This window comes from Cebus imitator, unplaced genomic scaffold (assembly GCF_001604975.1).
Source record: "Cebus imitator isolate Cc_AM_T3 unplaced genomic scaffold, Cebus_imitator-1.0 Scaffold222, whole genome shotgun sequence".
NCBI classification, from domain to species: domain Eukaryota; kingdom Metazoa; phylum Chordata; class Mammalia; order Primates; family Cebidae; genus Cebus; species Cebus imitator.
The window spans coordinates 178,281-194,287 of record NW_016107537.1 but is presented as its reverse complement, the minus strand read 5'-3'; the positions used below and the strand labels follow the sequence as shown (position 1 = coordinate 194,287).

The following is a 16,007-nucleotide window of genomic DNA, read 5'->3' as shown; positions in this document are numbered from 1 at the left end:
AGTGCAGTGGCGTGATCTCGGCTCACCACAACCTCCACCTCCTGGGTTCAGGCAATTCTCCTGCCTCAACCTCCTGAGTAGCTGGGATTACAGGCACGCACCACCATGCCCAGTTAATGTTTTGTATTTTTAGTAGTGACGGGGTTTCACCATGTTGACCAGGATGGTCTCGATCTCTTGACCTTGTGATCCACCCGCCTCAGCCTCCCAAAGTGCTGGGATTACAGGCTTGAGCCACCGCGCCTGGCACTAGTATATATTTAACAGGATAATATTTGGTGGTATTAACACACTACCTTTTCCCCTTTCACCAGTTTTACCCTATGCTTGTTCTTGGCACACATTCTCCTCCAGGATTGGAGTACACACAGGGTCTTATGTTACTATTCTTAAGGGAGTAACGAAGAAAAGTAATTCACATTCTTTCTACTGAACCAGGCTGAGATGCCCTGAGTCAAGTTGAAAATGTGGAAAATAAGAGTTTAAATATTTGCTTAAAGATTTATCTGGATCTAAGATACTTCTCCATGAACCAGTCTTGCAGCTGTGCCAGTCTGCTGCATCCTCTGCTGATTTGCATGTTCCCAGGGCACAACCTCCTGACCTGAAGACTTACTAGTATGTTAGTCACACCCTGTGCAGGAGTCAGTCCCAGACAGGACACAGCATGGACATGAGGACCCCTTCTCTCCTGGGGCTCCTGCTGCTCTGGCTCCCAGGTGAGAAAGGAGAATGCTAGGAATTTACTAAACAAGTGTGCTCAGTATTGACTGGCCATTCAGGGAAATCATCTTATAAATAATTGTGTGAATATTTGTTTCTATGTTTGTAGTCCCAGGAGTTAAATGTGACATCCAGATGACCCAGTCTCCATCCTCCCTGACTGCATCTGTAGGAGACAGAGTCACCATCTCTTGCTGGGTGAGTCAGGGCATTAGCATCATTTAAGCCAGTATCAGCAGAAACTAGGGAATCCTCCTAAGGTCCTGATCTATGCTTCATCCAGTTTGCAATCTTGGTCCCATCACAGTTCATTGGCAGTGGGTCTGGGACACACTTTGCTTTCACCATCAGCAGGCTGCAACTTGAAAATGTTATAACTTATTCCTGTCTACAGACTTGCAGTAGCCCTCCTACAGTGTTACAAATGGTAAAGTAAATCCCCAGGGAGGCAGAATTGTGAGGCATGGCTGCTCCAGGTGCTTCCACTGGTGCGTCCACCTGCTGAGAATGTTTCTCAGGTGCAGGCAAGGTTTAAAGGTTTTGTAGAAATGGCCAGAAGTCTCCTCTGCATTCTAACACTCTTTCTTCCCTTTCAGCCCCAGCAGCATAGACATGACACTATCTCTCCTGATTTAATAAGGGATAGCAATTATGATACCCAAAGATCCTGTGTTATTGCATCCATCTGGGTCATAGATCAAACAAGAAACCACTCTACAGATTGCAAGAAGACATTGTTTTAATACAGGGAATTAGAGATACAAAAATGGGGATATGGTAGTAAGGGAAGCTGATACTAGAAACGGAAATCTCTGGAGGTCTGCCAGAAGCCAGAATTCATTGGCCCCTAAAGTCATGGGCTGTCTAACCATGTGGTCTTCTTTGTCTAGGAAGTCCAGATGTCAAGATGCTGATGCTATCGCTTGGTGCAGCACCTCACCACGTGATTCTCCAGCCCTCATCTAAGTGAACATGTTTGCCTACAATTGTCAAAGAATATTGAATAACCTTCTTCTTACCTTTAAATATGATGAGAAGGCTTCTCTTTGAGTAACTCTACAAGAAACTATAGAGGGTTAAATGGGTTTTGGGAAAGGTGCTTTTAGAAATCATGATGAATATGAGGAATTAGAAGGTGACAGCCAAGTAGGAGAAGTATTTCCCCAAATCTCACAATTTTCCAGATATGAAGTGACTTCAGGATATGTTTGAATGTGTTTACACATATTATTAGAAAGTCTGGTATTATTGCTGAAAACTTTATTAAGTCATAAAGTAAAAGGAAAAAATGATAAAATTGCTTAGAATATATAGCAATCATTTGACAGATGAAAAAAAAAACCTTTTTTGACAAAACAAATAAAAACACCTATAGGTGCATGTAGTATACTTTTCCCTTAGTATAAAAGCACATTGCTACTTAAAGTTTGTCCAGATTCCAGTGGCATTCTCAGCGTCACCATGAACACATTAGAAATGCAAAGTAGCAGATGTACCTTAGACATTATTGCATGATAACTGCACTTCAACAGGTGAGAGGTAATGTTTGAGTGTTTTAAGAAGCCAAGTTTTAGAAGACATTTACTTTAGCTAAAGAGTTTTTTTTTCCTACAGTGAGACCATTTATGTTAAAACAAGTTAAAAATATATACTGCCTTATGTCTAACTAATGCAAAATTACATTAGAAAATATTTGTAATATTCTAAAAGTTGAAAAACATAATTTTTTATCAATGGATCAAATACTTTGATAGTTAAATGCAGTAAATGTTTTAGAAACTTTAGGAATTAACACAGTGACATGATAAATTAAAACTGTGTTCACTGTATTATGAAAGATTGGGTTAACATTTGCCTGGTAAGTTTTGTTTGAAAATTGTATTTCTTTTTGCTGCCTGACATACAAATGTTGTGCCTTGGCTAGGCCCCTCCTTGATCCCAAATGAAACACAACCTAAAGGCTGGAGAATCACCCTGCTAAGCCCTTCCTTAATCAGCCATATCATTGTTATCATGAACATCTATGAACAATAAAATGCCTGCTTAGTTTTATTATCCACTGAGTTTTGAGCAGTAGATAAGTACACTTTTCTGTAAGTGCACTTTTTCTATAAGTGAGGTGAATTTCCCTTTTTAATGTATATTGTTTAGTTTTAATTCCTTCTCCGTGTCTTTATAAATGGATGAATAAGCATTTATATTTATGCCATCAGATTTGATAACATATATCAACCTATATGACTGGATGTATGAATATTATATTGGTCAGCTTTCACCCATGGGCAGGTCAGAAAAGGCTGTTAGCTCAGCCTGAGTGTAGAATTTCTATCTTATAATTTTATCTATAATATATAATATAATTATTATAATATTATCTATCTTATAATTTCTATCACAAAATTATATCCCTGTGTCCTTCTGTCTCACCAATTACCTAGATTCCGTGAATGGTGTATGGCACAAAACTTGTAGAAACAAAATTAAGATGTGTGTGGTCCCATTTCTTTTGTTTCTACCCTAAATATATGGTTGGAATGAAGAGTTAATTGGATTTTTATCTCCCAAGTACATCTTTCACTTGTTGCTTAGGGATCTTTTCCAAGGGTCCTGAAGCTTCCTCAAAGAGCAATACTCAAGTAACCCCAGTGCTACAGGTGCAAGAATGACCACAACTGCACAGAGGAGCAGCACCCAGTTTCTGACCCTTCAGGTTACCAATACCATTTCTGGGAAGACAGACAATGATGCTGTCCATGCAGGCAGAGACAATTCCTTGAGTGATCCTCTATACACCACTTGATTCTGTACATTGCTTACATCAACCCAGAGTCAGGTCCTCTTCTTCTTAATAGTTCTGAGAACCTCTGTTTACACCCCTAAATCTCATTTCATATAGAGCTGCTCCTTTTCTTTAATCAGTTAAAATGTTTTGCATTTTCATCCTTTCTCTAGGTATCAAGGAAGCAGTTTTATTAATGCTACTCTAAGTTCCAATTGGATCTTCATTCATTCTGGAATTAGAGACACCAATATTTATCTAAGTGTCAAGATGTTATCTTCGCAGTCCCGAAAATCAAACCCATTGTGTTGGAGACAGAGCTTTAATGCTTACAGATTATGTGACATTAGTAAAGTTGCTTATATGAAACTTTGGCAATAATAGAATCTATCCAAAAGGTCTCTTTACAATTTACACAAGGTAAAGCATTTAGAACAGTCTCTTATCATTATATATGCTGGTATTAATTTTGTTATTACTATTATTATAACATTTAGCACTATAATAATCATCAGTATCATCACTAGACTAACTTAGAAGAGAGTTAGGAGAAACAATCTTAAATCCTTGGATTCAAGAATGTTTCAACTGTAGCCACATTAGTTTCTGAGATGGGATTTTCACTGACTAGCTCACAAATATTCAAATCCTAATGATTTGTTCTTGCTCTGTACTAACTTCATCAGACCTTCAATCATGTCCACCCAAATGTGTCCAATGCATTACTTCTCACCATTCATTATCATAACTTTATCCTATGAAAGGTTAGAATGTCATATTGCTGTTCTTTATTATGTAATCGTTATTCTGTCTTTTTAACCTTTCTCATTTTTTCTACTACTTCTGCCGTAACTCACAAACTTAATCTCAGGTTTTTCCCAGGTTTGGCCTGCTTCTGTGCTAAAGATGTTGTTCATTTTCTTACTTTCTGGATTCCTACAGGGACCAATTCTTTCAAACTCAGGCCCTTCTGATACCTCAGAGGTATAGGGCATAAAAGAGCAAAGCAAAAATGTATGTATAAGTGTGATTTGGCAAACTGAAAACTCACTTCACCTTTTTGTGAAGTCATCTATTTTTTCATGCAAGAATTTTCACATTGTGCATATTTTTTAAACAGGTATGACTTCTTCAAACACTTTTCTTCTCTAAGTCTTTTCCTCTAACAGCCCCAGTCAGATGAACTGTATCCAGGAAAGTATGGTTGGCCCTTCTCTGATATCCTCTCCATATACAACTAAATGTTTCCATTCTCTTCTAACATTTTAGCTTCATTACCATCCAAAGACAAAATTCCATTAAATTTTCAGATAAGCAATTGAAAATTTGGAAAAGTGCATATTTCTAGAAATAACTATCATGCATATGTAGCCACATGCTTTTCTCAACTGCGGGACCAGAACCTTATATTTCCAGAAAGAATGTCTGAACTGTGTACATACTAAAATGGTATGAATGGTATCTCAGCCTCCTCAGTAGAAATAGCTCAGTATAAGCTGTTCTATGCATTTGATTCCTGCAGTATTCCAAGTGCCAGAAAATTATACTTTTCCAAACAGTTGATTCAGTAACTGCTGTTCATCTGTTGATACCACTCCATTTTAATATGTTCCATTCCTCTGTTTTTTTCAGGCTATTAACATTTAAGTGGTTAATGGCCATTATGGAAACATTTGCCATTTAAAAGCCAACTCACTTATTTGTTCAATAGTCTCTATTGTGTAGTAAGCAGGAAGAGGGTTAAAGCCTAAACAACATTAAAAAAAAAAAAGTTTCAGACAAGAATAGATTATTTCTCAGAAATTCAGCAAGTAACTGACTACAAAGATTGATAGAAGCTGCTGGTTTAGTTAGTTTTGTCCAAGACCTCCTTTCAGAAAGGGTTTCATTGTTCATATTCATTGATCACCATCAATAGGATATGTTGACATTTTGTAATTCTTGCTGTGGACTGAGGATGCACCCCATCTGTATGTGTGTATGTGTGCACCCCATCTTTATTTTAGAAAAAAAAATTTATATACACACACACACACGCACACACATACGTGTGTGTGTGTATGTGCGTGTGTATATAAATTTGTTTTTTGCTAAAATAAATGATGTGAATCAAACAAATGCAAGTTAAGGGTTTCTTCAAAATAGCTTACTGGTCCACTTAAAAAGTTTCAAAATCATGAAAGACAAAACTAAAAAACAGGCAAAATTTGAGAAATATGAAGGACACAATATCTAAATGCAATATGGGATTTTGGATTTTTTTCTGGAACATAAAAAAGGGGATTACTGGAAAAATCAGTGAAATGCAAAAGGGATTTCAAATTACTTAACTAATAGCATTGAATTTATGTTAATTTTTTGGTATTGATACTTATCCTATACTTATTTGAAATGAACATTATAGAAGGAGCTAGTTGAAGAGTATATGAGAACAATCGTAATATATTATGCAAATTTTAGTCTAAAAACATTTCAATATTATTACATATATAAATAGAAATAACTAAAACATAACAAAAGAACATGGATTCTTACTAAACAACTTCACAAGATTTATCATGTTTTCATATCATTGTATTTCAATCATCTGTGGAAGACAATCCTGGCTCCCATTATGTAGAGAATATTCACTTGCCCAATTCTAGAATGTTCATAAGGCGTTTTGCAGACTGATAGTGCATTCCTCTGAGAATATGAAAGGGGGAGAGTTGAATTCTTCAGTGTAAATCCAAGCAGGTTACTAAAAAGAAACTCAGCATTGCTCAGGACAATCAAATAGAATCCAGAGAGAGATACAAGAGTAAGTTATCTAATATGTACAGTTTTAATTTTGTTTTAAAAGCCTACAAAGAAACAGAAAAGTGTGACCAATTCTGAGGGAGTGTAAGTGAAACAACAGAAACCACCTGTGGAAGGTAACTCTGCTTTGTCCTAAAATATTAGCATCAGAAAAAAATTTAAAGCAGCTAAATATAAAAGTGTTCCAATTATTATTTTTAAGCATTGTTCAAAGACTTTTAAAAAATATAAAACACTGACTAATGAATAGGAATTTTCTGCAGACAATTAGAAAGTATGGTGAGAGGATTAAATATCGATTCTAGAAATGAAAATTACGACTTCACAACTGTAAACTTTATTAGACATGTCCAAGAGCAGTTTAAGATTGTAGAAGAATTGGTGAAATTTAAAAAGATTAAAAAGTTAATTCAAAGAAAGAAACAAGTTTAAAAATCAATATTCATGGCCTTACAGGCGTATAGGTCAATGTGAAGAATACCAACACCTGTGCAATGGAAATCACAAAGTAGAAGAGAGAAAGTACCTTAAAAAATATTTGAATAAATGATTGCAACAACTTTTCTAAAGTAATGAAACACATTATTCTGTAGATTAAAAAAAAGTCAATGAAGCCTGTTATAATAAAGACTATGAAATTCATAATTAAATACATGATAGTTAAAATGTTGAAAGACAAAGAGAAAACCTTTAATGCACCCAGGGATAATTGATTTACTGTATTCAGAGAAACAATAATAATACGGTTGTCTGCCTTCTATTTATGAGCAATGCAGGCTAGAAGACAGTGAAATTACATATTTAAAATCTGAGGAAAAAGAGAATAACCTAGAATTCTATTTTCAGTGAAAATCTCCTTTAAGAATAAAAGCAAAGTAAAAAGTATCCTTGGTAAAGAAGGATGCATTCATTAATAACAGATATGTCTAGAAGATGTCAGGAAGTAACAGCAGACAGCAGTAACTCAAGTACACAAGTAGGATTGAAGTCTTGAAAAACAGTAAAGAAACAAGAAAGAAGCTAGACGACAAACAAAATCAAAAGCAAACACTACCACCAATTAAACCCTTCAATTTCTGCGAAGTTCCTGCCCAACCTGTTGTGATGGACACCAGAATGACAGTTACGTTGGTTGGGGTAGAAGCAGACAGAACTGACTAAGATGGTGCATGAGGGGAACATCAGGAGACTCTGAAACGTTTATAGTTATATCTGAATAGTGACTACATAAACTTTATTCAGCTCCTACATTTAAGTTTTTGTTCCTTTACTCTGTGTGTTTTATATCCATTTAAGAAAAGAAAAAAACCTGAAAAGACAGAACCTAGACTCTTAAATTAACATGAAAAAAGAAATAATCAAATATTAATAAAAGCCAGTCCATTAAACAGAAGTGTAAAAATGTGCCTAAGAAAAATAAAAAAAAAAAAAAGCAGATATACATTAGAGAAAACAGAAGGAAACACTTAAACGTGCCACTTCTGCTACTCAGGCCACATCAACTTTTTACCTGTACTGGTTGTCCTTCAAATACAGAGCATATTTCATATCCCCTTGCTTCCAAGAGAGGCCCCTTCACCCTCCCCTTGGCTCTTTCTACTCCACTGGACCCAGCAGGGGATTTGCATATTGTCCCCTAGGGAGGGCCTTCCCATGTGAGTCAGAGATAAAAGCTCAGCTCTAACCTTGCTTTGACTGATCAGGACTCCTCAGTTTTCCTTCTCACAATGAGGCTCCCTGCTCAGCTCCTGGGGCTGCTAATGCTCTGAGTCCCTGATAAGGACAGAAGGGAGATGAAGGAGGTAAATGGGGTGGGAGGGTGAGCTCTGGGGGCCCCACTGCCTCCCGTGTGTGTTCTGCCCACTTGTTAGATGTGCAGGTCTTGTCCTCCAGGATGGGGCACGTGAGGTTTCGATCCATGAGAGTGAGGAAGATTCCAGAAAAAAAAGAACTTGTGCGCCAGTGGAGAGACTGACACAGAAAGAAAGGAATGGTGTAGAAGAATTCTATAGGCTTCTTTGTGGCTTATAAATCTTGTTTCCTTTTGAAATTGGATGTTTTTGAGATGTAAACCAAAATTGCACTCACAGAAACAATGATTTAGCATGACAAATGTAACAGGAAGAAAATAATGAAAATGTCTTTTTACGTTTATGTATAACCATGCACTTCTGTCTCACATTTCAGGATCCAATGGGAATATTGTGATGACCCAGACTCCACTCTCCCTGCTCGTCCCCGCTGGAGAGCCGCTCTCCATCTCCTGCAGGTCTAGTCAGAGCCTCTAGCATACTGATGGAAACACCTATTTGAATTGGTACCTGCAGAAGCCAGGACAGCCTCCACAGCTCTTGATCTATTTAGGTTCCAGGCAGTTCTCTGGGGTCCCAGACAGGTTCAGTGGCAGTGGGTCAAGCACTGATTTCACATTGAAAATCAGCAGAGTGGGGGCTGAGGGTGTTGGAGTTTATAACTGCCAGCAAGGTTTAAACTTTCTTACACAGTGACACAGCCCTGAGCGCAAACCTCCCTGCTGAATGGCCCAGCTGCCCATATGTGTTGTTTGTCTGGGGAGCAGGCACGAGAGAAAGAAGATAGAGAACTCAAGGGAATAGGTTTCAGGTTGCCGCTCTGGTCCATGAGAGCCTGGGCTGCACCTCAGACACCATGCAAAAAACCCTGTCAGCTCCAACAACCTCGGCCTGCCAGAACCTACAGGAGAATGGAGGGGGTCCAAGCGCCCTCTGAGGAACCAGACGTGACAGTGAAGAAAGCCGAGTGAAAGCTTATCCTAATCATCCCAGTCTTCCCTACATCTATTCTCCAATTAAATTCATTCAGTGTAACAACTTTGTAATTAACACTGGTTCATGCCAACCTAAAATGAATGTTTTTTGGATTTTATTTTGGTTGAGTAGTTACTGGTATACATGCAGCTAGATTGGTTTACTGATATAACCCCTGTTCCTTCCTCTTTCCCTCACCTTTACACTTCCATTTTCCCTTAGGTTATGTCTCTCTCCAGTGAAGGGACAGGAACAGCAAAATATACATACATACATATTTGGCTGTTCCTGTCCCTTCACTGGAGCTATATATATACATACACACAGACTTTCATATTGAAATGTGATCCTCAACATTGGAGGTGGGCCCCAGTGGAAGGTGTTTGGGTCATGAGAGCAGATCCCTCATGAATGGTTTGGTGCCTTTCCAAAGGTAATGAGTGTGTTTTCACTCCATTAGTTCACTCTAGAGCTGGTTGTTTTAAAGAGCGTGGCACCTCCTCCTCTCTTTCTTGCTCCCTCTCTCACCATTTGACATCCCTGCTCTTATTCCCCTTGTGCTACAACTAAAAGCTTCCTGAGGCCTCATCAGAAGCTAAACAAGTTCTGGTTACATGTTCGTACAGCCTGCATAACCACGAGCGAAATAAACCTCTTTTCCTCATAAATTATCCAGTCTCAATGCAAGACAAATACATACATTACATACATGTGCCCACATACATGCCCACACACGTTTGTTTATACACACACACACACACACACACATATATATAATATGTATGTTTATATATAAACAAATGTATATCTGTATGTATAAAACTAAAGGGACAAAATCAATAATCTCAGCTTCTATTTATGAAACCACAGAAAGAGGAGTGATTTAAGTCAAAGGATTTAAAACTTGAAGAAAATAAATAATAAATAGGAGAGCAAAAATCCATAAAATTGAAAACAGAAAAACAATAGTAAACACCAAGCAAACCAAAATCTGGTTCTTTGGAATGAACTATGGTTGCAAGTGTTTGGAGAATTTTAGATGATCCTTTCAGGATTGATCTCTAGTTTGATTCCTCTGTGGTCAGAGAACACACTTATTAGGATTTTAATTGTTTTAAATGTGTTGAGGTGTTTTATGGACAGCATATAGCCTATCTTGGTACATGTTCTGTGGACACTTGAAAAATATTTGAATTCTGCTACTGTTGTTTGGAGTGTTCTAAAAACACTCGATAGGATCTAAATGTCAGTTAGATCCTGTGGGTTGGTGATGCTGTTGAGTGCTTCTTTATCCTTGCCAATTTCTGTCTAGATTATTGAGAAGGGAAATCAAAGTCTCCAAGTCTAATTGTTTTGTTAGTTTTCACCACGTGCACTATTTTGCTGTGCTATTTGGTGCATACATATTAAGAATTGCTCTGTCTTCTTTTAGAAATGACTCTTTTATCCATTATATAATATGGCTTCTGTTCTTGGTAACTTTCCTTTACTCTATAGTATACTTTATCTGATATTATTGTTAGCCACTCCTGATCTTCTTTTATTAATATCAGTATGGTATATATATATATATAGATCTTTTAGTATGGCATATATATATATATATTATATATATATACATCTTTTCTTTTTATAGTCAACCTACTTATAGTGTTATATTTGATACACATGTCTTACACATAACATATTGTGTTGTATTTGATATTCCTGTCTTACAGATAACATACAGTTGGGATTATTCTTACAGATTGACCAATGTCTGTCTCTTTTCAAATTTCAAAATATGCGTAATGTTATTATTAATATGTTAAGATGGAAGTCTGAACTCTGGGGTTGGTTTCGTGAATTTGAGGCCTTCTTGATTTTTCCCACATTCATGAAAAATAGTTTTACTAGACATAAAATTCTATCCTGGCAGAGCTTTTCTTTCAGTAATTGAAAAGTGTCATTTGCTTCTGGCCTTCACAGTTTCTGAGGAGAAATATTCTGTCATTGGTTTTCCTCTAAAGATAAGCAGTAACTTTTCTCTCTGCTATTAAGATTATTCTTTTTGTTTACTTTTTAGAGCTTTGAATGTGATGTGTCTTAGCACAGATTTTTTCGTATTTATCCTGTGTTTATCCACTTTTTTTTTAGCCTATTTTTGAACTGTTGTTTAGATTGGGTATTTCACTTTCTATTTCACAGATTCTTTCTTCTGACTGCTTAATTCTGTTATTAGGACATCTACTGAGCCTGTTGATTATGGTGATTATATCTTTCAGTTCTAAATGTTTCATTTTTTGGTTATATTTTGTATTTTCTTCTTGATGCTTTCTATTATTTCATTTGGTTCAAGCATGTTTACAATTGTTTACTGATGCATTTTTATGATAACAGCTTTAAAATCATTTCAAGATCATTTTTACATATCTATTATGCAGAGGTTAACATTTTTACATATCTGTTATGTAGAGGTTATCATTTTTATGTATCTATTATGTAGAGGTTATCATTTTTACATATAGATTACATAACAGTTAGTATCTACTTATTGACTTTTCTCATTCAACTTAAATTTTCCTGGATTTGGTATGAAGTGTGCTTCTTGACTGATATCTGGACATTTTGGATGTTATGTTATGATATTTTGAATATCTAACAAGTTCTCAGTTCGTGTCACTGCTGTGGCTGCTGGATTGGAAAGATGCAGAGATTCAATCAGATAAATGATTTGCTATTCTGCTTGTATTACAAATACCTAGGGTGATTTTTATAGATGTAGCTACCTGAATGGTAGTCAATATTTTTAATCAATTAGGCTAGGGTAGTGCAGGCAAGAATAATTTAAAAATATTTCCATTTGATTTTGATATGGGGTTAGGGTTACCTTGAAAAAGATAATTGGTAGTTTCCAAATGTGAAACTGAAAATGAGTATGTATGACAAATGCTGCTCAGTGAAGTATATTATAGGACACAAAACTGAAAATTTTAGCATTCATTAGTTGAGGCCTGGAGTCTCCTTTTTATAAGAACTCCTTCTGGAAGAGCTGGAGCCATAGTTCAGGCATGCATTAGTACTGGGCTTACTTAAAAATATTTTCCCTTTCCTAACTCCTTGTAATTGTTTCCAGTTTTACCTTATATTAATGTGAGGACAGTCACCATCTGATTATGACATGTGCTCTTCACTGTCCCTCAGTTCAGACATATTCCCAGACATTCTCCTATTACCAAATAAGTAACAGAAAACGATCACTTCATATTAACTTTATTATTTAACTTTACTGAAATAGGTAATTATTTGGTTGCCTTCTTGTCTTCTGCAGTGAGAAACCCTGCATTTCCATAGCTTTAGGTTTAGCTTTAGGATCTCCTATAGTATTTCCAAGTAGAAGCATCTATTACTGAGCATCAGGCCCTGTAGTGAGCAGGGTCTAAAACTGCATGACTTGAATCATGTATCCCCCAGCTGAGTTCCTGGGAATGGTGATTAGAAAAGCTACTCCTTTTGCCTCTTTTCTTCCTGAATCATTCATTAACACTATCATGGTCATCTGTTTAAAGACTCATCATCACTTGAAGGAGAGGATTTAAAGTTTGCAGAATGTTATACCCAAGTGGACTTCTTTAGATACTATATTTGGTAGGACCAATGGATGCCATAATCATGTGCCTATACTTTCAATTTCCCTCAACCATGTAGGACCCTGGTTCTCAAAAATTCCCATATCAGTAAAATGTACACTCTGTGAACACTGGGATAGCTAATTATCTGTGGGCTGGAAAAGCAAACATATACTTAGAATGCAGAAGAATCCTAGTGAAGATGCATCTGCTTTCAGGGAAAAGAAATCCAATTTCCCTAATTGCCATCCACTTATTGATGTTATTTGTCTCTGCTGCTGAGAAGTCAGATACCGAGAAGTGCAATAGTTGGCTCAACACGGGTGGAGATGGTTATGGTGAGACATGATGCATATCACTGTGGAAGTGCATAGCTCTCAACCAGGCCACCATGGCTACTTTGTTTAAGAATGTGTTATACAAATACTGTTAAAGTTAAGAGAGAAGATGGAGTACAATTCATCGGCTTAGAGATGGATGAGTATGGATGGCTTTCAGTAAGGATGGTTGTGGCAGATATTCGCTGTTGTGCTAATATAATTCTCCCTCACAGGAGTGCAATCCCATGCCTCTTCTCTAGAGCTTCTTATCTCCGAAACTACAACCTTCCTTTCCAAGACTTTGGTCAACCAGCTATTTGGAAATCCATATGTATACCTGACTCCGGACACTTCTCTATCTATACTAATTTGATGAACATATGCTCTGCTCAGATATAAGATAACTCAAGGTAATATTTCACAGCCACCCATGATCATTGCCATAGGGTGGGCACAGTTCACATTTACTTGCACAAATATATGATGCAAAGCCATTCAAGAGAAAACCCAGCTTCTTCTCGTTGTTTTGGTTTTCTTTGTTTTTGTTTGTTTTCTTTTTCTTTTTTGTATTCTCTCTCTGACATTAGCGGATCAGGAAAACCCATGATATCAGTGAGCTGATGCAGAGGTGTTAGGGTGAGAGAGAAAAGTGATAAAGGGAACTGGAACATCTGTCTATGGAAATGAGGCATGCCTTCTGAATCTGCTTGAACCCAGTCCCTAAAGTACCATCTGCATCCTAATATTGAATCGTGCTGCGCCTCACCTGACTTTAAAATTGGTGAGAGTGACATTCACAGTTCATGAGAGGCAGCTTAGTCACTTAATTATTTAGTCAAACAGTCAAGTACTCATGGGCATGTCTACAAGGACCCTGTGATATTTTGAGAGTTGAATTTTGAGCAGTGAATTGTTTGTGTGTTGTTTGATTATTTGGGGGGCGTTTCAGGATCTTACTCAAGAACTGTAGAGATTTTTTTCTGTGACTCTCCTTTGGGGCTTACACGAAAGTTCACAGTGTCCTCATCTAATACAGATCATCTAGCACCAGACAGTGTGCTGGACCACATGGCTCAAGTGACAGAGGCATTTGGATTAACACTTAAACTTACTACAGAATCTTTTCTTTCTCAGAGTTCATTCAAAAATGACAGCCTTCCAAGTTAGCTGATAAATGGGATGATGTAGTAAACCCAAGTGTGAAGTGTGTTGTGTCAACAGTCTAGGATGGCCTAGCCAGCACTGTGCTTCAGTCCTAGTGGTTTGAAGTACAAGGTGCAATTATTTTTTCTTACTTTGAAGGGGATGAGCCAGCATGGCTCATACCCCTTTTATAAACACTTGATATCTTCACTAATGTGACAAGCCCTTGATTTTGGGGGGGCTTGCATCCCACTCTCTAGAGCACATGTGTTTTCACAAGAAATTCAGAGTCCTTACAATGTCCAGCTCATCACATCTAATTACCATGATGTCATCAATATAGCATTACATGGGGTAATGCTTTGTGGAATATTCACAAAGCTTTTTCATCCTACAATGTGACAGAGAGCAGGAGAGTTAACATAGCCCTGGGCCGAAATTGAGGATGTGAGCTTCTGTTCACCCCAGATGACTGCAGACCTCTCAGATCTCCGTGGACTCTGCCTTCACTCTGCAGCTGGGCCCTGGGTCTGGTCAAGCCCTGCCAGAGCCTCAGCAGAGCTTATCCGCAGGCGCCAGCAGAGGGCGCTTCACACACGCATGGAAGGAGCAGGGAGGGCGCTCTTCTGTCAACAGTGATTTCGGTGTATTTAAACCAACAGAACATCCCCATAATTTGCATGTATCTTCCCTCTTATATGTGAAGAGGCCCTGCCTCTCAGTGTCTTAAAAGAGACTCTCTGGAATGTGGTATGAGCAAAACTGACAAGTCAAGGCAGGAAGATGTTGCCATCACAACTCATTGGGTTTCTGCTGCTCTGGGTTCCAGGTGAGAATATGTCTACAAACTAGGTGGGGATATTATTTTAATTTGCAATTTCTTTCACTGGGAACCCTGCTATGTGTGAATTTTGGCTTGATTTTAAAGTCCTAATTTTTAAAATGTAAGGCATATTCTTTCTTCAAGTCTAGCAAGATTAGAGGTGATTTTCATACACAAATATTTATGTTGTACTGATGTTTGCTGTATATTTTCAGCCTCCAGGAGTGAAATTGTGCTGACTCAGTCTCCAGCCTTTCTGTCTGTGGCTCCAAGGGAGAAAGTCACCATCACCTGCCGGGCCAGTCAGGGCATTAGTAATAACTTACACTGGTACCAGCAGAAACCAGACCAGGCTCCAAAGCTCCTCATCAAGTATGCTTCCCAGTCCATCTCAGGGGTCCCCTCAAGGTTCAGTGGCAGTGGATCTGGGACAGATTTCACTCTCACCATCAGCAGCCTGGAAGCTGAAGATGCTGCAACGTATTACTGCCAGCAGAGTAATAGTTGGCCTCACACTGTGTTACAACCCAGAACAAAAACTAGCTCAGCCTGGCTGATCAAAGAAACAGGACAAAACCCTGTAACACTTCTGATGGTTGCAGGTGCTTCTGGGGCAATGAGTTAACCAACACAATGAAGTGTGGCTTGCCCAGCAAAGCTGAAACCAGAGTCACTGCTGCATACTTTCATCTTTTTAAAAAAATATTTTGTGTATTTCAGTAGTTTTGGAAGTATAGGTGATTTTAAGCTACATGGATAAGTTATTTAATGGTGATTTCTGAGATTTTGGTGCACCTGTTACTCGAGCAGTGTATGCTATGCCCAATATGTTCTTTTATCCCTCATCTCCCCTTCTATCCTTCCTCCTTAGTCCCCAAAGTCTATTATATCATTCTCATGCCTTTGCATCCTCATAGCTTAGCTTCCACTTATAAATGAGAACATATGATTGTTGGTTTTTATTCCTGAGTTACTTCACTTAGAATAATGGCCTCCAGCTTCATCCATGTTGCTACAAAGGTCATC

The 16,007-nt window shown here is 37.7% G+C and overlaps 1 gene segment (V, D, J or C); it reads left to right on the top strand.

The window, feature by feature from the left end:
* The first annotated feature begins 14,889 nt into the window (after positions 1 to 14,889).
* Positions 14,890 to 15,606, top strand: LOC108318611. The segment is given in 2 exon segments: positions 14,890 to 14,987; positions 15,197 to 15,606. Coding segments are annotated over 2 exon segments (456 nt in total).
* Positions 15,607 to 16,007: the final 401 nt, after the last annotated feature.